A 22,621-nucleotide genomic window follows, 5' to 3' on the forward strand; every position below is an offset into this window, starting at 1 on the left:
CTGCCTTCGGAAGGTAACTACCATGCTCAAGGGCTTGTCCAACCCTAGAAGACAAGAAGGATCTGGTGCTTCCCCATGCTTGATTCACATACTCCAAAGAACTCGCTCCGTTACTTGGATGCGTTGTGTTCCTACAGCACAAGAGCATGCCAGCCACTTCTCACACAGGTAGGCTCTCATCAGAACCACTGCGGTAAGCAGCTAGGTGTCACATTAAAGCCCATTGCTCGATGTGGTCCTTTCAGATACTCATCTTAGCCTCAAACTGCTCCTTTCCCCCATCTTTTAAATAGGAAGGTATGCAGAAGTTCAAAGATGAGATAGTTAGTACTTTTTTTTTTTTTATGTAGCAAACACAGTTTTAACCAGTTAGTGATAACACCAAACCTGATAAAAGAAAACCTAATCTTTAGAAAAAAAACCCCCTAACTCAGTGGCTATCACATACAGTTTCCAGAGCATTCCTTAAACACAAAGTCAGTTACAGACCAAAGTAAGAGCCCCACCCCTAAGCTTTTAATATTGAAAACACGTTTTATTTTCAAAATACCCCTGTGGTCCCAATCCCCGTAACGTTTCCTTATAAAACCTGCCCCATGTCCAATGGAGATGCTGTATGGAAGAGGGAGTGCCATCGCGGATTAATGTTTCTGGCTCTTCCCCTGTGCTGCCCTAGGCTCCTTAGGGCTGACGTGCAGGATTTTGCAGGGCTGCTACAGCAGGAAAGAGACGAGAGCTCTAGACCTCTCAGGCAATAAAAGCTTTAAAGATCATGAAATAACCACGCTCCCACCCCAGAGTCTGAGACCTTTGGGACATCTGTATTAGGACTTTGTCAAGCACGTGGATTGTTTTCCCTCTTTACAAGTGGCTTTGAGCACACTTACCATCTGGGACTTCATCTGGCCGCTTCCTTTTCTCATAAATAACTATGATGACAACGAGGATAACGATTTCTGCCAAGATCCCCAAAAAGGGCCAGAGAGGAGCCAAGTGGCTGCGGACACGGAGGATGGTTGTGACTGAGACAGAGCCGACCTGGTTGGTTGCATTGCACTGGTACTCGCCGGGATCCTCATTTATCTGTAGGTTTGTGATGCTGAGCTCAGTGTAGTTGTCTTTATTTGAAATAAAGAACCTGCCGGAGGAGTTGTTGATGTCCTGAGAAAGGGAGAAAGGTGGAAGAGGAAAAGGGCTTCAATGAATTCAGGTGCCGTTTCATTTCTATGTCACGGAAACTAGAAGACGGAATTGCTTACATTGAAAGAATTAAAAAGGGGTAATACTTTGACAAAATATGGATATTTGCTTTTCCTGAAAGATAGTCTTGAATGAATTTATCAAGTAAGTTCACCAGAAAGACAGCTTGAAGGGAAATATGCACAAACACCACCGAGGACTCGGATGACTCATAGCAAGTCGCTCATTTAGCGCTGTCCCGTAAAAATTTACACTCAACAGTGAACAATCAGCTCACACTGTTACTTGTTTAACATTTATTTTCTTCATCCCTCAACCAAATTGCTACCACTCTGGCAGATCATCCAGCAATATAAAAACAGGAGGGCTGAAGTATTTGGCAGCTTCCGGTTTCTCTTTTGCTATCCCAACCGCTGGCAAAATTTTCTTGCTCACTGAATCAGTTGCTCCATGGAAAAGATAGGATCACTTAAACACTAATAGCTATCGCTGCCACATCCTCATAATAAGTTTCATGAGCTCAACCACTAAAACCAGAAAATAGTTTGAGAAATTTATAACCAAGTGCATTTTAAAGTCATGTTTCATAACTCAGACCTTGCAATTTGTAGTAGATACCCTGAACATTCTATTGGTTTGGACAGTTCATAGTTTTGCCCAGCAGCAATGCAATGAGCCACTCTGTTCACAGAGCAATATAAATATCCATTTTATATTCATTTTATATTTACTGTTCATGAAAAATTTTGCCTTTGCTCACTAATGCATCAGACTTTTGAGGAGCTGCATTCTGAGAAGTTATAAGGCACCCTAAATAATAGAGCCCCGAAACCAGGGTGCTCATCTCCTTTCTTACTGGAGGTTTTGGCAGGTTAGTACATGCCCGACACCCCAGTTTTCTTACCTCAAACACTCCATTGACCTTCTTGCGCCACACCCACTCGGGATGTGGGAAGCCCACAGACTTGCAGTACATGAGTGCCTCCTGCCCCTCATTTTTATTTTCACTTCGCTTGTGGCCAGTGATGTCAGGAGTAGCTACAAAACAAAACAAAAAACACCTCTGTGTTTACAAGCTGCTCATTAGAGTTATTTCAAGCTCTGAGAATCTGAACAGAAAATAAGCAATGAGTTCCTTGGGAGCTGTTTCTTTCCCACACCAAGCCCATCTTACAGAAGAAAAATCGTGATTCCCATATGTCTCCAAGCAACATGTCCACCACAGATCTGCAAGAATGCTCTTCATGATTGCTTTGCCCATATAAATTCACAAACAAGGGGCAAATCTGAACATCAAAACTTGGGTTATCTACTACAAACCTACAAAGTCAGGATGGCCCAGGCATTCTTCCAGTGCAGGAAGCTGAGGAACATCCACATTTCCCTCTCCACCGCTTAGGAGGTCCCTGCAGCTCTGCAGCACCTTCAGCTTTGATATATCATTGTCAGACTGGTTACAACAGCCCATCCCATCAGGACTCTGAACTGATACTGTCTTAAAACGAATTTCTGAAAGCTGAATCAAGGTATTCTTCCTTATGGCAAGATTTTTAGATTTGGTCCACAGACAGGTTGTGACTTGTTACGCTTTGTGCTTGTTACACCTTCTGGGGACACGACTACTGGGTATGTGTCATGCAGCACAAGTGAAAAATCCCTCCAACGCAGATTTGTTTCATTTAGCTTATAAATAAATAAGTAAATAAATGTCCATGTCCAGGGTTGCAGGCTAAGCTGGGCAATCACACGCAAAACACAGCCCTGACTATCAGTAGAGAGGCCTCCAAATTCATTTACCTATAACCAACAGCACTGCTGTTTGTCGCAGCAGCCCGTTGCCGCCTAATACCTCACGAGAGATTATGATGGATCGACGGACTGCCTGAGCTGAACCTTCACTTAAGCAGATGGCTTCGGTGCCGTAGTGACCACCTTTAAAGCCCATTCGCTTTCTAGCTTGCTAATTATGTCACACGTGGCCTGCTGTGTGATCGTGGGACACTGATCTGATAATCCAGTCAAAGTCTCATCTGAGTGCTCCAGGAAAAGACCCCCAGGCACTGGAATTTATTAAGAGGGTCTGAACAGACCATTGCCACCAGCAACCCCTACATACAGGCCTCCAGAAGGGGCACACGTTTGTGACAGCTTGCCTGCAGCTGCAAGCTGAAAGAATTAAGTGAACGTCACTGTTCTGATCAGTTCAAGCAAACAAAAGCAAAGCAAAACCCCTCGGGCAACCAGAAGGCATCAGCTGAACCCGCTCTACCCGCAGCTTACATCACAACTCTTCGGGGAAAACGTTCGGCAAGTTTAGGTGCCAAAACAATTATCGTGTCTCAAAGGCAAGGGCTTTTCAAACCCAGAAAGCATCCCACCCTCGCTCCTGCAAGATTCTTTTCAGGCAGTTGATTGATAATGTTATTAGAGACAGAATTAAAATAAGTTTTCAAATAACAGAAAAATCATGTTTGTAACAATACTTAAGCTACAGTACATGTGCCTATTCACTCAAAAAGACACTGTCGGGAGAGGCTGACGAACCCAGACATTTCTGCAAATGCCCATGTAAATTCAGACAGGATTTCCAACACACCCACAAGCTCTGCAGAATTCTGACCATTTACCACGTAAAGAACCACACGCTCACTGCTTACAGAATTGCTAACTCCTAGCTGCATTTTCTAAGGCATGATTTGCTCCCAGTGGGGAACAGCCCAAGCCGTGAGGATGCACTGCTGGGCTGAGCAGATCCTCTGTGCTGGACACTGCTACAAAAGATGCAGAAGCCAACCCCTTAGCACAGAGATTGCCCTCTGGAAAGTCAAACTCCAGGATTTCTGATAGAATCCTTAAGGAAGTCATGGCATTTTAAAATATTTTAACGCGTCAAGCACGTTCTATTTTTTCTTCCTGATTTTTAAGTAAACATCCTTCCAGCAGGGAGCTGAAAAAGAGCTCGTTACTTACGAAAAAATACAACTGTATCATCCCATAAGAAAAAAAGGCGAAGAAAGTACCTGATCAATGTCTGCAGCAAATAGCTTTGCTAACAATATTCAATATATATCATCATAGAGCAAGGCCACTGGATGAAGCTAGGCAAATGCTGACTAACCGCTAGGCGGTTTATTTTTCTGTAAGAAAACTGACACCTACATTGTACCTTCACACATCAAACATGAAAATACTTTAAGAGAGATAAAATATGAACTGAATGAAGACAGCAGACCATAACAATTCTCTGGTCTTGTGCAGAGAGAAGCTGCTGAGTGTAGGGACTACAGTGAGCTGGAAAGGACACTCTGTTGGGGCAATAGCACTTGGAGGAAGTTAAGTTTTCAAGCTGAATGTCTTGAAGAATAAATCAGCTTTAGGGTTGAGCACACTGCATTACATCCTCAGGATACTAGGCATCAGCAAGCACGCACCTGCAACCTCCATCCGAACCACTCTCTGCAGCCTCAGTGAGGAATACAACGTTCATTCTAAAAGATACTGGTGCTGAAGCAAGTGAATTTCAACTTAACGCAAACGAAAACCAGCCAGGGCAGGGCCAAGAGACAGACTTAAGGCAGTGGCCCCCAAACTGGCATCGACGGGCTGCCAAAAGTGATTGTGAATTACCCCCATTAGAGAGAGAAGAAATAGGATTCATCAGCTTAAAGTTGAAGCCCTGCACGGTCTCCATCTGTCAGCACTTCGGTTTTCACTGCCATCTCCCTGCAGACGGCGAGGCAGAACCAAGCCTGGCAGGGGAAGAGGGTACAGCAAGTCAGCACTCTGCAGCTGGCCCACTTTTGCTGTAAGGTCACCAAGAACGAAAGAAAGAAGAAAAGCTTTCTAGGACACCTTAACTTCTTGCTGCGGGGTGACCTAGCGTTCTCCTACAGCCAAGGGATTATCATATTTCTTTCAAGAAGAGGACATCTTCGCCAGGTTATCCCAGTGAGGGCATACACGACAAGAATACACTCGGCTCTTCCCTTGCCGGGCGCAGGGATGCAGCAGCCGGGACAGGGACTATTTTTGTCTGCAGTCCAAGGGCAATGCTATGTGGAAAAAATATTTCAGGGCACGATGCTGGCTAATCTCAACCCACAGCCAAGATTAATCCTGCACTTATTCTACCAAACTGTTGGGCTAATTGTGTTCTGCTGGGTAAACTACAATTGAAAATAACGCTGCAACTGACCTCAGTCACAGCTTTAGCAACGGAGTGGTGTTTTCCTGAGAAGCTTTTTAAGTGCAGATTTTACTTACACCAGTCTGCTCTGGTGCCAGTAACAGATAAAGCACAGAATGAAGCCGGTTTTGTTCTGAAAGTATTTAGATTTCACTTCAGCTTTCAGGCAGCAGAATCCACACCTCTGTGCAGATACAGTTGGCTGTGGAGATGTGGGCACAACATATTATTATCAGCTCCTACATTAATGAAACCAAGATAATGCCTGATTCAAAAAGAACAAAACAAAACAACCCAAACCCACATTTTTTTTAATGCTTCGACTGTGAAATAGGAAAACTAAATACCACAGGTTTATTTAATGTAGCATATGGAGGAGCAAGAAGAAGCAGGGATAGTTTGAATTAATTACTACACACAAAAAAACCCAAAGTAGTTATGAATTTAGCTATTCTTGACACAGGAATAAATTTCTGTTAAGCATAATCCTTTCGATACTTTTACCTGAATCACAACAGAAAGGGGGCTTGTGCCAGAGCAAACACTGGACCTCTGTGCTTCAGGTATCCAACAGGCACAAAATACCCTCTGCAAAAATTTTCTGAATTGTATGCTTTTAACATGACCTTGAAAAGAGGTGGCTTTTTTTCTTGTTACAGGACATACAGTATCATTTCTTGATATACAGGATTTATTCAGCCCTTAATTTTCAAGTATTTTCAGGCTATTTTACTGGCATTACTAAAAAGAAGAGAACTAACAGGCAAAACACCTCAGACTATGGCCCAGTTAACAAAACTCCTTCAAGTTTTCCCATTAACAGAAAAAATTACAGCAAGGGCAAAAGCACCTAAAAATATTCTTGCACATAAAGAACTATTGTGTCTTATGGGTGACCTAGTAAAAGGGCTCTCGAAGATTGATTTTTCTGCATTACAATTCTAATCCATGTCCACCTTCACAGTTCGGGTGGAGAGCTAAGACACCAAAGGTACTGCGAGAAGGGAGAATCTGAAACATTTTTTTGTACCATGCTTCGGATCACTCAGAGATGCAGTTGTGCTAAGAGAATGCCCGATTTCTTAATTAAATTTCTGGTAGAGGGCTGAAAATGCAGCAGAGGTTTCTTAAGACAGCCAGGAATCAAGAAAACGAGATCTTCCAAGGCTGCTGAAATAACCACTCCTTTTCCAGCACACTGCTTGGGCTGGAGTGGAAGAGTAACGCTCCGAGTGCGGGTATCGCACGTGAAACAAGAGCTGAAGCTGTCTTTGGCCGGAAGGCAGAGCAGGGGGGACAGACGCCCTCCATCAGTCACGCTACATATATAGAGCAGTATTTCTCTGCTTCTGGGCAGTCAGAGGGAACTGTTGAGCATGTTCTTTCCCATCTTGTTCTCACTGCCACTGTTCTGCATCAAACAACGGTATGCAGTTCAGAAGACAAAAAAACCAAACCTGATTCCTCCTCCCAAGAGCAGAAAGATTACAGAGGCAGAATTCTTCAGTTATTTTTCTTCTTTTCAACTTTAAGCTTTCAGAGCTCCGACACCACAACACCACAGAAAAAGCACTGCAGGTATTTCCACTATGTGGCAACAGAGCAATTAAGGGGGGAAAAAAAAAAAAAAAAAAAAAAAAATCTATTTCCAGAGGGAGAGTAGATAGCGCACTGCATCTTGGCTACTGCCTGGCAGGATCATCATCACTGTTCCTGATGAAAATAACCACATCATACATCACGAGCTGCTTACCTGCAACGCTCTCAGTCAGCTGACTTCACTGTGGACACATAGGGTGGGAGAAGATCCCAATTTCAAGGCAGAATCTTCCCAATACCTGCACTTGCTTGGCCTGTTCTGCCAGGCTTAGAGCTGCACTCACACCATACCTCTAACAGCTCTGAGATAATTTGAGCAAGAATATTGCAAATCCCTACCTCAGTCCAAAAGCTGACTGCAGGAGGGAAACCAGACTTGCACCATTCCTGGACTTCTGAGAAACTGGCATTAACACACCAGTATTTTCAACTGCTATTATACCCTAATTTGTTTTGGGTCTTTTTTGTGTTTTGGATTTTTTTTTCTTAACCAAGAAAATCTGCTTTAATTATGCAAGCACACCTAGCAGTTCTGCTCTTTTATCTTCTTTTAGTACAGCACGTGTGGAGATTCAGGAAGAAAATAGGCAACCTTACATAAAAGGCAAATGGCACTGGTATATCCTGGACTGCATTTGCTGCGAGGCATTTGTTAAAGTTGTTCACAAGTTGTCAGAAAGTCACTATTTTGGTCCATGAGTGCTTTGGTATTCAGAACCATTTTTTCTATGTGCATCAGCAGTTAAAAATTGCAACATAATTACAACTAGCAATTCAGCAATTAAATTTGTGTACAATTGCTGAAGTGCAAATGCTGTGACAGGCCTCATGTGCAGGTAAGTGTTAAATTACAGCATCTGCATGGTCAAACAAGATTCATGCACCACTGATACGTCACGTATTCCTTCATTAACCATAAGGTAACACCTCTACACACGAAGTAGTACCAAAAGAAATCTATTTGCTTTGAGAGATAGAACTGTTTTGGCAGACGTGAAATATTTACACCAAACTGCAGGAATTGCAGAGAAGCTCTAAGCCAGAATGTTTCTGAAAGGTCTTTCGAGAGATTATACAAAGCTGAAAAAGTTCTTGATCTATTACCAAAGTTAAATTTCCTGTATCTGGAATTGGTTTGTCACCCAAAGCAGTCTAGGGAAGGTGGAAAGCACTTGAGATACTCATTAAGATAATAGTAGAAGATTTAGCAATTAGAGCATGACAGTAGAATGCAAAAAAAAAAAAATCCCTCTAATGCAAGAAAAAATAAACCCCACATCTATGTGCCTTAAACATCAAGAAAAAAAGCTCCCTAGAAGTATAACATAAGTTTGAATTCACTTTGCTATAAGTAAGATAATAATTATTTTTAGAGGTGTGGATTTTTTTTATCCTAGGCCAGCAGGAACTTGTGCATTTGCATGAGCACATATTTTAGATTTCCTTTTTCCCTGCAGAGACAGGTTCTGCTCCAGACTTGGTTAAACACTTGGTATATTTGGATAGGTTAAAAAAAAAAAAAGCTTTTTAAAATCAACACAGTCAGATGGCTTGTTTATACAGTAGTATTTCTCTTCACCAGGTAACCGTACGGTTCAAAAGATGCTGTTCTCTAGATAGGAAAATATGGTTTTCAGGATAACACCGTGCATTTGTCATTTCACACAAACTGCTCAACTACTCTCACTTCCTCACTTTGGATTTAGGAATCTGACCGTGCACTTTTCAGCAAGGCACCAGAAATTCCCACAAAAGAGGTTGGCTTTCAGCTTTGGCTACAGATCCGTCATGCCCCATTTGAACAGGAAGGCTCACAACACTGATGAAGATGGGCTGCATCGCTCCTGCAGGGACGCTAAGATACAGTGTGAAGCAGCCTCCTTCCCATTTGCTATTTTCAAAACAGCAGCAGAGGAAGCTCTACATTTAAGCTGGGGGTGCAAGGAAGATGGTAAGTAAAGCTACCCTAGATTTCAAAAGCACGTTTACAGTGCACCTTCACAAACCAAGCATCAGTATAGCCCCAGACGTGCAGAGGCTGGTTGCAAGATGTTTTTGTGCGGCCTCACCCTCCTCTGACTAAGAAAGCTGCCCTAATGCATCAATTCCATCTTACTGCAGCACATAAGGGGCAAATCACAGCCACTGCAGAGCAGCAGGCCTGCCATTTCCACAGTTATTCACGTTACCTTCTGGTAACGGTTTAGCACCGTGTAAAATACCATCATCTCCATGTTACATCTGTACGTTGTACATCACAAATGCTGTACTTTTGTTCAGCAACTACAATAAAATTTGATGCAAACCATTCTTGTTTTGCAGTTTTTACCCACAATTTTAGGGTCCTAAAGATGTCAGGAGACTAACAACATGTACAAGACACAAAAAAAAAAAGAAAAGAGAGAGAGAATAAGGAGAAAAAGAAAGAAGTGCATGAAAGTAGAAATCCCCAGTCTGGTACGGGGCATCTGTCCTAACCAGAACCCAGGCTCTTCCCAGCAACTGAAATAGTCTCTGCAGACAAAAGCACTCCCAAGCCACCCTGCCACATGTGAGCTGCTGGTTCTTACTTCTTTTCCTATTCAGGACAGACAAATTCAAAGCACATTGAACACATTTGGATGGCCTCATTTATTGTGAATCAGGGAGGTTACTGCAGCTGTCTGCACGAGCACACCACATTCTACAGCAACCTTGATCCTCCTGGACAAGCGTGTTCTCATGCGACAGCCAGATTTACCAAAAGAGTGCAGAATCGTGTGCCAGAAGGTGTTTTAGTGGCCCCCATAGGGACCACAAGCACAATGGCCATATTCTCATATCCGCAAGATCTTTCCCCTAATAACTGCACGCAAGAGTTCTGAAATTACAACCCAGGAGGAGATCCAGGCTCTATTTCATGAGGAAAGGCCTCTCAAATGCTCTCTTGTACAGACTGAGAGATGTCAAAAGCAGTGAAAGCACTTCACTTGAACGTAAGAGGAAACACAACAGAACAAAACAAAACGAAACAAGTACCTCTCACTTCTATAGTGGCGTTGGCTACAGGAGAGTTTGAAAACAGAAACACGCACAAGTATTCCCCTGACTCTTCTGCTCTGGGCTTCAAAATCCTGCAGACAGGGAGAGAACACATGAGCCGTGTTAAATACTGTGTTAGCAACCACAAACGAGCAGACTACCAATTTCCTTCCTCCCCTCCTCTTTCATCTTTACTTTAAACTTCTTAATTTTTTAACTGAATTTCACCACTGTGCATTGCTAATTCCAGGTATGTTGTCCAGACGTACCTAGTTGCAACAAAGGATGTCGTTTCCCTAGTAAAAGGGTGAGCTCCCATCTGAGAAGCAAGTACAAGTCTAGCTGGAGAAAGTGCATTTATTTTAAAAGCAAAGAAGGAGCCCAACAGCAGTTAATTATGCACTATGGTTAGTTCAGTGCAAGTCATTACCCTATTAGGCAGATATCACTTCCCACTTAAGGAGAACTGTGGTTTGTATGTAGTATTTACGCTGAAAAAAAAAAAATCACATATGGTCATTTGAAAAACGACAGACTACAAACATGATTAAGGCTGACATCATCATCTCATAAGCTGTTTCTTTTTTTCATAACAAGACTGGTACATGAGTAGTTTTCTCTGATTCAAATTGGATGTGGAAAAACTACAAAAGCTGGTCAACTGATGAAGGAAGACACCACACTGGCAACTGCTACTTAAAATTAGGAAGGATTAATGCAGTTTAACTAGTAGAAGGAAAACCAGATGCAAACCAGCCAGATGAAAAATCAGAGCTGCAAAAAATGCAAAAAGAATTAGAAAAAACATCAAGATGAATCTACACTTGAGATGTAAATTCAGCTTCTGCTGTCCTTCAAAAAGCTTTTGGATACAAACAATTTAAAAGCTCTACACACAAGTTATTGAAATATTTACCTACAAAATACAACTTAGACTGGAGAAGCAGATGATGACATGATGCAGAATTTATCTCTTCACAGAGCGCAGAATGCAGCAGAGTACTCCCCAGCCCTCCCTCCCTTCACTGAAAGGCTTCTTGGCTTCCTTTATTATTAGGGGTTTTTAAACGCATTAAGTAAATGGCATGCAGATGAACAGAAACCCTGCAGAAGGGCACTGTAATAAAATAATTTAATTACATGTGGAAACTCCTTAGACACATGGAAAAAGCTGCTCAGTTCAACCCAATACTGTGACTCAAGTCTCCACTGTGTTCACTGCCCCAACTTTCCAGAGTCACCGGTGGAAGTCTAAAGCGAGTTATAAAGTTAATGTCTTTCAGATAAACGATAACGTACCCACTTGTCCGAGTTAAAACTGAAGATTATCTTCATCACAGAAAGATCAAACACTGAAGCGGTAACTGTGTTTGAACAGCAGGTGGGTAAAGCACCCTTAGGGAGGAGCATGCAGCAACCCTTAGCGTTTGTGCCCAAAGCAAAGGTGCAACAGGACAACCCCACCCGACTATTTCCCTGCCAAAGCTCTCCCTAGGACTCTGTGGTAGCAAGGGAAGGCAGAGAGCGTCCTGTTCCACTAGCTTGGAACAAATTATAAAGAAATCGGTCTCAATACTTAATTCCCTGAATAATAACACGCAGTTTTCAGTCATCTTGACAAAACGTACCTTTTGTACCACTCAAGCTGGTGCTTTTGGACAAGACTGCTCATCAAGTTAATTGCGAGATAAGAAGCGGAGCCTTTAAAACTCAGACCCAATGTTAACCATTGTACTGAGGAAGTAACAGTATGTAATTATGGAACTAGAAGAGATTATTTTTTTAAAAGAGATAACACAGAGTGAGCTACAGTGGAAAACAAAAGGAACAACCCAAACATCTTAATCAGAATCAAGCACAACTTCTGCAATCCTGTGGATGAAAGGATGTTTTGCTAAGGCACCTTGAAGATTTCTTAATCCCGTGCCATTAGCATGGTGAAGAGCCCAGAGTGCTCTGCTAAGAACAGAGAAAAAGCCAGCTGAGAGCGTGGGCGTGTTTCCTTACTTTAGTACAGCAACAAGGCACAGTAAATCAGATGCACTACAACAGAGTGAACCTTGTTCAGCCATAACTGCCTCCTTCTGATGTAACAGCTGAGTAAGAGGGTCACAAGTAGTCTAATGTCCCCAAAGAGTAGGTTACCACTAGTGTTAGTCTTTAAGATATTCCTTAAGCAAGATTCATCTTAGCTTAACACTAACCAAGAAGTTGTATTTGCTGTCCATGCTGGCATCGAGAGAAGAAAATGGAAGAATGGGGGCAGTGGAAAGCAAGCAAGAAAATGACATCTGATGGCATCACTGAGCAAACTTCATATGCTCTATCAACGGCATGGCAAGAAAGCCCCATCTCAGGAACACATAAAGTCTCAAACAGTTTTCTGCCCCATGTAAGTTACCATGAAACAAAAGAGGTGGTTGTACATGTTCTGTTCTCCTTCACATCCTTTAATGGAAGGCAGAAACTAAACAAAAGCATGCGCGTGTGGAACAGATTAATGCTGAAAAAGTGGACATGCTGACAAGTAAGAAGCACGAGTGATGCAGCTCTACTGGTTTAATCAATATTTGGTACCATTTTATAGTAGTCATGTCACTACTAATCAGTAATAACCCAGACAATGTCATCTTTCACCTCTCAAAGACAGAAAATGACTAAACCAGCTGATTTCAGCAGTGATCTACATGCTGCATTTCCCTGCTTCACGGAAATGCACTGCTGCAGATCCGTCTTTATGTAGACATACGGAGACAGAGATTGCACGATATACTTGAGAGGGAGACAAAGGCACAGATACAGTCTAGTTATGTCCATGCATCACGTATACTCTGGAGAAGAACTAAATGAGATCAGATTGAAAAAAGAAGTTTGTTTTTGTTGACATGATTTTTACAAGAGCTAGCTGTGACAGCCGTAGACAACAATTTTTCAACAATTGTTCTTCTGACACTATTCATGGATGCACTTTTTGTGGAGCCTCTAATGGAGATCCCTTCCATTTGTCTGACCACTGTGAAGCTGAACCAGGGACCTCAGGAGCACCAACATCATTCTCCAGCAGAACATGGAGATTATTCCAAAGAGACTTACTTGTACTCTGTAGTATTTGAAGATTTTCTAGTGCCAGGGATCTCCTCTCCATTCTTCACCCAGTAACTAGCAGAAAGGGGGCTGGGACTTGTGGTGAGGTTACACTGCAATGTGACAGCCGGACCATACACATGAATGACTACATCCTCACTGGCATTGATCCTTGGCTCTGAAACAAAGGACAGGTTAAAGTAGCAAAAAACCTTCACTGGCAATTGTGCCATGCTAGTCTAAAATTCAGAGGGGAATCAGGAAGGGCAAGAGACTACAGGAGGGATGTCACTGCACGAGCTCGGGAGACACCAAGAACGTCACAAAACAGGTGACCACTAGTGAAGGCAACACCTTAAGGATCAGCACCCCTATATGGAAAAAAGACATTTATTTTAGATCATTCATTTTATTAAACATCACTACAGGTTTCTATGTAACACCACGAATATTTTTTATACACTACTGACCATAACATGGGAAAACTTGTCCTGTGACTGCAAGAGATCGGCTTGTCCTTCAGAAGCGACTTATTTCTGGCTATTATTGGTTCCTCCGCTTACTCTGAGGTCAAAAACAAACCCGTTTTCTACACATAAGAGCCCTGAGTTAGACAGTATTCAGGATAACATATCTGGGACTTCCCTCTGAAAAAAGACTCCCATCTACCTAAGGAAAATATCCTGTGCACACATGGTATTTGAAATAACGTAGCTATTATGATGTCTGAAATTCAAACAAGCACCCAGTGTGCACAAGGCATGGCTGAAAGCAGCACTTCATGCTCAACAATAAAAAGTAAGAATATACAGCATGGTAAAATTAGAGTCAGGAACTATTTTGTTTCTAAAGTAACCTTAAACATAAACATTTATGAAGGGGGGGGAAAAAAATGTGAGCCTCATTGCATAAACAGGCTGCATGTGTCACATACTTTGCTGGTTGCATTAGGAACTGAGCCCAGGCTGTTTCACATTACAATCTTACCTGCTAACATCGAATTCACATTTTTAAGGGGAAAGCCTTTCAGAAGTGATAAGATTAGTATGAAGGCATTGTCCTTACATTTGGTAACCATGCTTTCTTAAGATCATGCAGGTGCTTATTACTCTCCAACAAGTAAGGCTGAGGAATTTTTACAATAGTTGAGGACAGTTTTTTTACCCAAACTTGTAAAAAAGACCTTTCTCTTGCAGGTCTCATGGCTCACAGCTGGTTTCAAGTAAAGGGAAAAACAAACCAAAAACCCAAAAAAAACCAAAAACCCCACCCTTGAACATAGGATGATAGAGCTTAAAGAATATTTAATTATTCTTGCTACTAGTGTTTCAAAAAAGTCTACATTTAGTATTGGCCGTAGTTTCAGTGTAAACTAAAGGTTGCCGTTACAACTGTCTCCGCCACATAAATGCCACTGTCTTTTATCTACTTCCTTACTCTGTAGGGTGAAATGAATTCCAAAGGAGTAGCTGTTGCCAGCTGCTCATTACATCAACCCCTCTGAACCTCCTCTGCACTTCAGTCAGCAGCAGAGGGCGGGAGGGTGAGGAAGCTGGTCAGTAATGAACATCTTTGTGATTTTCGCAACTCAGCGAAGACCTTTTAATCCTGTAAAATTTGTTACACCTTGTGGTATCATATTTGGAATGCAAATTTAGTCATATCCATGCAGTCTTTTTTGGATCTTCATCTGCAAAGCACTTGGAACACAAGTTATGAAGCAGAACAAGGGGAAGTGGAAAATACCAGTACTGTCAGAAACACTGCATTTTTCATCATGTAAAACATTCATCGATCCAACAGTACGGTACGTAGCTTATTGCCCAGAGGCAGGGAGGACAAATACCTACCTACCAATAACCTGACAAAGCCATTAAGACTCCTGTATGTCCTCTCCCCCTTTCTTCAGCAGGCTGGTGACATAGCTTCTTTTCACAGCTATTTAAAACTAGGACTACCATTTAACTGCAGAAAACCTGGCAGCTCCTGTAGTAATGGAGGTTTTTTTGACACTTCTCATAGGCACTTCGCTATTATCACACATTTTTGCCTCTGTTTCTGCCTCATTGTTCCCACGCTGGGAATTTTAATCATGCAAGGACCTGTTTGGGTCCTATTGCGTATAAAATTGTTTTCTTAAAGCCACTCCATTACTGGACTGCCCTATATGCATTTCCACCTCAACACAAAAAGCTTTTGTGCATTCTCAGAAAAACACTTAACGGAGCTCTGGAAATATTTTTAGTAACATGTCTGAAATAGAAATTCAGCATCAGAACACTTATCTAGGGAAATAACTTTTGCTGGAATTCACTGATCATACTGGGTTTTGTTCTAAACGCTTTTTTTTTTTTATCTTTGATGATGGAACAGCACTTTCAAATCTGCAGCCTGCAAAATAAACGCAGGACGGGCTTCGGGCCACTGTGACAGAGACTGCAACGCATCTAGGGAGCGCTCCGAGCAGAGATGCTGCTGCTGTCTGCGCCCAGCCGAGACACAGCCTAAAGCAGCGATCAGCCTGCAGCCATCCTGGAAAGGGAAAGCAGGCACACTGCCGCTCGAAAGCGTGACACAAGCACTAGCGGCAGGAAAACGTCACCCCAAAAACCCCAATGCGAATCTAGTCCCTATGGAAACTGGGAAGTTAAAGACTTAATCCAGGAGGGTTTTAACAGTCATTTCATATTGCATTGATTAAGGACTCTGCAGCCTCTAACACTGATGAATCAGAATCTACAACAAACCTGCCCAGAGCTCCAATGATGACTTCTGCAATCCACATTATTCTTACCTATGTCTGCTACGTCCAGAAAAGACTCTCAAGTTTGCTTTGCTGAAGCCTTTTGTCTGACTTGCCAATTTTTAAGTTTTGGGTTAAGCAAATCAAAAGCAACCACAGTCTCATTTACATCTTTTACTTGCATTTATGTTACTTGAATTTGATATAATTTTTTTAAAAACAAATTCCATTGGACAGTCCTAGCTGGATTTAATTCTAGAAGAGAAACTGCAAATGGAATACTACTGGAACAACATCCAAAGAAAGATGTCCACAAGTGCAAGATGCTGAAGAGTCTCTTTTTATAGACGACTTAAAAAAACCATTTTATGCAAGATCAGGTTTTAAAGTTAAAAACCAACCAAATAAATATAAAAACCCCACCCAACCATCAATAAACGAAATTCCTGATCCAAATAAGGAACGAGAGAGAAGGCAGAGTCAAGGTTTTGGGTGTTAACTTTTAAAAATTAAGTTGCACTTGACCCCTCTTCATTCAAGTTCTGATATTTGAGACAAGCTGTGATGCCAAGGACAGTGAAAAGAGGTTGTGCTCTTGTGATACATGCGATGTTCCCTTTCAGTGTTGGTGATGTCAGGTAAGGCCAGCAGCAAAACAGCCACCGTTAGCTGGAAACTCCAAGACTGTCCAGTCAGAAAATTCCCATTTCAAAACAAATTGTGTCCATACACATAATACAGCAGTTAAGACATTTTGGGTAGCTCCAGATAAGATGGTCTCCACCTTCCAGTGACCACTTGGAGACTCACTTCCTCCCACCCATCTTTGTTTTTTCCAGCATAGTCACACAGGAGTTTAATGTCTGAGTGATCCATTTCCCAAGCAGTACCTGGTCAGATCTTTTAACATACACAATATTACAGAATAAAAGCATTTGACATTTCCCCTCGCCCCCAACGAACAAAACAGAAAAGCACAAGAATTATCCCAGGGCACAAGGCACTTAGCAATGAAGTCACGATACACACTCCAGAATTAGTAGCACCAGATGTGACAAAATGATGTTAACTGGGGAGGAAAACAAAAGGTTAAACTTCAATGTCTAGAGCAGGTTAGTATCAATGGTCTTGAGAGAAGAAAAACCCACTTTCCAAATGGAGACATCTTCACAGTAATTCATTTTCAAATGGTGACTTTTTATAGGAAAAGGATTTTCTCCCTCAGTAGGTTACTAAAACTGACTGGACACAAAGAAAGGAGCACAGGACCACCATAGACTTGCCACACTCAAGAGAAACTAAAGGTCTTAAGAAGGGCAGAGGGGATTTTCCAGAAGACTTCTTGGAAGACAAATTTTTTGGCTTTGTCTTAAGGTAGTATCATTTCCTAAAACTACACAGCTCTTGCTGTGGCAGGTCATGCAAGCAACATATTCATCTAAATTCTGTGGGACCTCAAAGGACAAGGGAAGAATCAAGCATTAGGACTGAAAGCTGGGCAGGTTTGAGCTGAACGACCCAATGCCAATCAAATATTCAAGTCCATCCACATCATTGGGTTCGCTGTCTATTTTTCCGTCTATATCAATGTTGTTTCCATTTTCCAGAGGGAAGGTCTCTGATCCAGCAGAGCTGACCACAGCACCACCCTTCAGGGAGAGTTTTGGGTCTTTTTTTAAGGTATCCAAAACCATAACTGAGACATAATTAGCGTTTGACATTTTTGTACCCAGACAAAACTCTTAAGTGGTACCTAAAAGGTTTATTTACATACAGAGCACAATAAAGAGACAACAGCTTTGCTTTGCTCTTTGCCACCTTAGAAGGTTGAGAAATTGCCCAGAAAGCAAATTCTCCTGCACCTCCATGAAGCAGACTTAATTCACTCTACCTATAACTCTTTACACATTTGCTCCGTCTAGTTAGCAAATGCAAGAGTTTTGCGTGTTACACAAAGTGAAACAAGGCTCTTTCTCTACTGACACTGGCAATCAGAACTTCCAAACTCACCTAGGGCCGCTTTAAACGTAAGTTGAACACAGAAAAGTCTTGTAACAATAAAGAACAAAAAGCACAACATTCTCGGCTTTTGAAAGCTTTTCTGCTGCCAAAAGTTGTGTTCTCAGATGAAAGCAATTTAGCTAAAGTTATTAGGTTCAGCACTGGGGGAGGATATCTCCCCCCGCTCCTTTCATAGGCTGGATTAAGAATAGCTGCATCAGTTCAGGGCTGCTGCATCACAGAACTCATTAGGAACATGCTGCTGTTCAGAAAGAAAGAGAAACACCACGACTTCATGGAAAAATGTAAACATTAGAGGTCACATGTAACTGAAAGGAAAGGATTTGCATAGAAGCATATATGCAACCAAAACCACGTGAGAAGGCATTCAGAGAAATTCCAAGGGAACAGAAGAAATAAAAAGAAAATGGTTAGGCTTGGGAAGAACATCGAAATCAAATATAAAGGCACTCATGGAGAAGTCAGCATAAGGGTAGCTAGAAACCTACTACAAAACTAAAAGGTGTAGGACAGAAACACAAAACTCAACACTGAAGCTGTACAACAAATCCACAGATTTCCCCACACCCCCCCATTCCTTTGATCCTAAGGAGAAGAGACACAGATGGCAGACAAAGTCAGCACTACAGGCAGAGGAGCAGCCTCGGGTTCACCACACCAGGACAAGGTAGCAGAGGGCTGTACTGGGGTAACAGGAGGGTTCGGGTCACTAGACTGCCTCTAGATACTACAAGTACCACTACTGTAAAGTGCCGGACTCACTCTGAAGGACGCTTATAGTAGCCTGGGCTCGAATCCATGTTATGGAGGGATTTTGCCTCAAGTCATTCCTCCTGGGATCGTTGCTGGCCCTGCACTCGTAAGTCCCAGAGTCTTCCAAGGTAAGGCGGGTTATTCTCAGCACACTCACCCCATTCGCCCCGTAGGCAGTGTTAATGGTGACACGGCGCTTCCGAGCGCCATCCCACAGCTGTTTGAAAGACTCAGCCCGGTTGACTTCAGCATACCACCACTGGATCTCTGGAGTGGGGTTCCCAACCACATCACAGTACAGTTCAAAGGCGTCCCCCGTGAGTCTAGTTTCTGACATGGGCGACTTGACAAACCCGGCTAGAGGGAGGGGCAGCAGAAACGCAGTGACAGAGCAGCAGAAAACAAAACATCTCATCAAGAACAACGGCAATGAGGTGCAGAAAACAGATAATTAGATCAGACATTAGCATCTACAGTGAGACAACTTTCAGTAGGAAAAAGCACAACACAGAGCACTTGCAGACAGAGGGCAGTAGTTCCGAGAGCAGTGTGCTCCTGTCTAGAATACTGGTGGGAGGCACTGGCTTCATGGCACACAGCTCTTAACCCCACCACGCCGCGGGATTCTCCCAGGGCAGCTGGGCTTGGGGAGCCACAGGCTGCAGTGTGCACCAGCTAGCAGGCACCTCCGCACCACAGAGTGGACTGATGGGTTTGCAAGCTTTTTTCAGTCACGTGGACCTTGTAAACCGGCAAGCGTTAAGTGTTCGTGGCTAGATGTCTTTTCTCCAAAGAGTTTTCTTGCTTTATATGACCTATCTACAGGGAGGAAAAAGGGTAAAACCCTAACCTTCTGCCCTATGCAGCTCGCAATTGCAAACTCTGCTTTGACCTTTCCTTCCATCTATTTCGGACTTTGGAGGCAGGGAATTCCCCAAGATACAAGTGACCTACTTTCCCAAAGTAGCTGGATCACCACAGCTCCAGGATTTTCACAACCTTCTAAGGTAAAAGGAATTTCAGCAGTACATACACGCACATGCCACAAGATCGTTACGTTAGAAAAAGGACAGTAAAGATATCTCAAGACACCACACGGTTTTTGCCTTCTAAAATGACATGACGTGCTGACATCCATGATCAGGCCAAAATATCCTTATTATGGCATGAAATCCTTCAATACTTATCAGCTTCAGAGCTGTGTTAAGAGCACGGACATACTAAATTGTCCTTCAATCCTATTTTCAAAGGTATCTATTGAAAACACCACTGCCTTAAAGCTAGTGTCTTCCCCCACCAGGACCCCCCACTAAAACCAAAAGATTAGAATACAGCTGGCCAGACAGATTATGCAGCAAAATCTGTCATATTGCTGTGTTCCCTGGGCAGCAGGACTTCTCATCAGCAAACAGAGTGCCACACAGCTGATAAAACTCAGATTGTTTCATTTCCTCAAATTCACGGCTTATTTTCAGGAAATGCATTGAAAGACAATCCGTTGGATTTTAAAGAACAGAAAGGTGAGACTCAAAGCCTTGGAAAAATATCTGATGCATGCTCATTAAACAGCACTCTCCCCATCCTCTGCCTAGTTTGACCACAGTCACAAAACAGTTGTACATTAGCACACAATTTCATAGGAAGTTTGCACCATTGACAAAGAATCATTCAGGCAAGAAAACAAGAGCAAGAGTCTTCAGAGCACACAAACTTCAGTGCCAGCACAGTCCTGTTTGAAGAGCAAGTGCACAGCAGCTACAAGTAACAGCTACAAGAACATTCGAAAATAAAAGGTATTTACTGCAGAAATTGTTTCAATCGCAAACTCCTTTGACAAGGATTCTCCAGCCCTGTACTCCAACCCTAAAGGAGGTGAGCTCTATGCTTGTTACAAATACTACAGCAAATAATCCATTGCTGCAGGGAGAGAGGAAAAGAAGTGCCCTAATTACTAGCAGTTACACAGCAGTAAGACCACCACAGCTGCTTCTTGAGGTTAACAAGGATCACACTGGTTTCACACTGCTGCTGGAGGTAACACAGGAGACTGGGTTATGATCTTGCTCTGCTGGACTGTCCCTGTTTCAAGGGATGATGAACGAGGAAGTCTTTGTATTCCCAGAGAGGTATAAATCAGATAGCAACACTGGCATCTATCTCAACGTAGTTTACTAAATGCAACAGGCCAAAAGCAGCAGCACATGGCACAGGTCACTGTTTCCAAATCTTAGTGGCTCTCTCATGCTATAGCCTGGTTTTCCTACCTTCTGTCATAATACTGAAATGCTACTCACAGCCAAAGAGATGACAGTAGCTCGGAAGACGGCTCCAAAAGCTGTCCCCCTTCTGCGGGGTCTCTGTTTCTACTAAACACTGATGCACAAAGATGAACTCCCCTGTTGTGAAATGCATGCTTGAAGTCAAAGGTTGAGTGACCGAAACCCTAAAGCTGAAGTTCAGTCCTACTTCTCCAGCTGTCCTGGCTACTAAGCAATCATTTCTGCAAGAAAGACATCGTAGCTAGCCTTTGTGGCAGGGATGAAGTGGTGTAATTGGATATTTTAAAATAACTGTGAGCTGCACTGATGCTGAAGTTACACAAAAGATGTGTGGTGTGAAGAAGTACTGTAAATCCTCTTATTAAAAGGAGTATCAGCAGTTTGAATTAAACAAGCTGTCAAAAGCTTTTGGGGTTGAATCTGATTCTGTGTTCATTAAGCTGTTAAAAGTATTCTAAAACTTTTACACAAAGCCTAAAAACAATTCAGAAAGATTATACTGGGCAACTGCATCAAAAGGTCTCTAGTAAATATTCTCCAGGTTTAAGTTTTAAACCCTACATATCCAGCAGTTTCAAATCCTCTTGAAAAATAACCTCTCAGATTATGATATTTCAGTGCAACACTCTGAGTAACCATGTCATTAGCACAGACAACTCCACAATGATGGGGAAAAAACCAAAAACAACCTCAAAAACCCCTGTATTTGGTGGTACTCCCCACCCCATCAAGAGAAAAATGTGCTCTTTCAAAAGGTATTCCAGGTTAGAATAATATCCCAGAAAGACAAACAGGAACGAAGGTGGCAGAAAAGCCTCCATATAAGAATTAATAAAAACCTTTGCATTACCAAAGACTGGCAGTGCTATTAAAAAATCTACACAAGAGTGTTGGGTTCATGCTCTGCATTTTCAGTCACTCAGAAACAGCAAAGGCAACGTATCAAACGGCATCACTAAGTCAAGACAATGCTTCCAGCTACTGCACATCTGCCGGAGGGTGAGTTCCGATTAAAGTATCTAGCCAGAAGCTGCAAAAGGAGCTGAAATCTGTCAGTACTGAGCAGACATATTTAAAATAAAATAAATATATGAAAAAAAAAAGAAAAAAGGGGGGAAAAAAAGGGGAGGAAAAGAAAAGAAAAAAAAGCTAAGTACTAGAGATGATGCTCCCTCTAGCACAACAGGAGTCTAGGAACTGAAGCATTAAAAAAATGGTAGTAGTCAGTCATTTCCATAATTGCTCAAAACCAAACAGAAAATGACACTATACAGATTTCTCTGCTTACATAAGAGGATTTCGGAGCCCAATGGTTTCCTTACTTGGTCTTCTCCAAGCACAGTACTCACTGCATTGTTATCACCATGTTCTGCACAATTCTAGAGATGGGAGCATTAAAAAAACCCAAATATGTATCAAAAACCAGACACACCAAGCAAAAGATCAACGTTTTGTTAAAGTGATTACACTCTGATTAAAACTGAAAACCTTATTTGTAATTTTTAGCTGTCTTATTGCCAGAGCATAAAACGTAGGAAGCACTGGTTGCAGGAGTAATTTTTTTCAGCTTCAGTTTACAAGTGTCAGCCCTGGACATAACAGCAGAGCAACACTGAGGTCAACATTCCAAAGCTTCCCTTTATCAGGGCTCTTGGGAGGGTGGAGGAAGGAGGCACTAATCCACAGATCATATGTTAAGATCATATAGACCCACGGGAAGCAGTGGAATAGCCC

General features: G+C 42.3%; 1 protein-coding gene across 1 annotated transcript in view; it reads right to left on the reverse strand.

Moving 5' to 3' along the window:
* The window catches only part of NPTN (neuroplastin), a gene marked incomplete at its 5' end in the record, with an annotated part of 28,996 nt that extends 10,031 nt beyond the window's left edge, over positions 1–18,965 (reverse strand). The window contains 5 exons of the mRNA XM_009865840.1: positions 888–1,161; positions 2,105–2,238; positions 10,004–10,098; positions 13,100–13,268; positions 18,618–18,965. Coding sequence (XP_009864142.1) covers positions 888–1,161; positions 2,105–2,238; positions 10,004–10,098; positions 13,100–13,268; positions 18,618–18,965 — 1,020 coding nt within the window. The remainder of the gene's footprint in view (positions 1–887; positions 1,162–2,104; positions 2,239–10,003; positions 10,099–13,099; positions 13,269–18,617) is intronic.
* Positions 18,966–22,621: the final 3,656 nt, after the last annotated feature.

This window comes from Apaloderma vittatum, unplaced genomic scaffold, assembly GCF_000703405.1.
Source record: "Apaloderma vittatum isolate BGI_N311 unplaced genomic scaffold, ASM70340v1 scaffold15763, whole genome shotgun sequence".
Lineage (NCBI taxonomy): Eukaryota > Metazoa > Chordata > Aves > Trogoniformes > Trogonidae > Apaloderma > Apaloderma vittatum.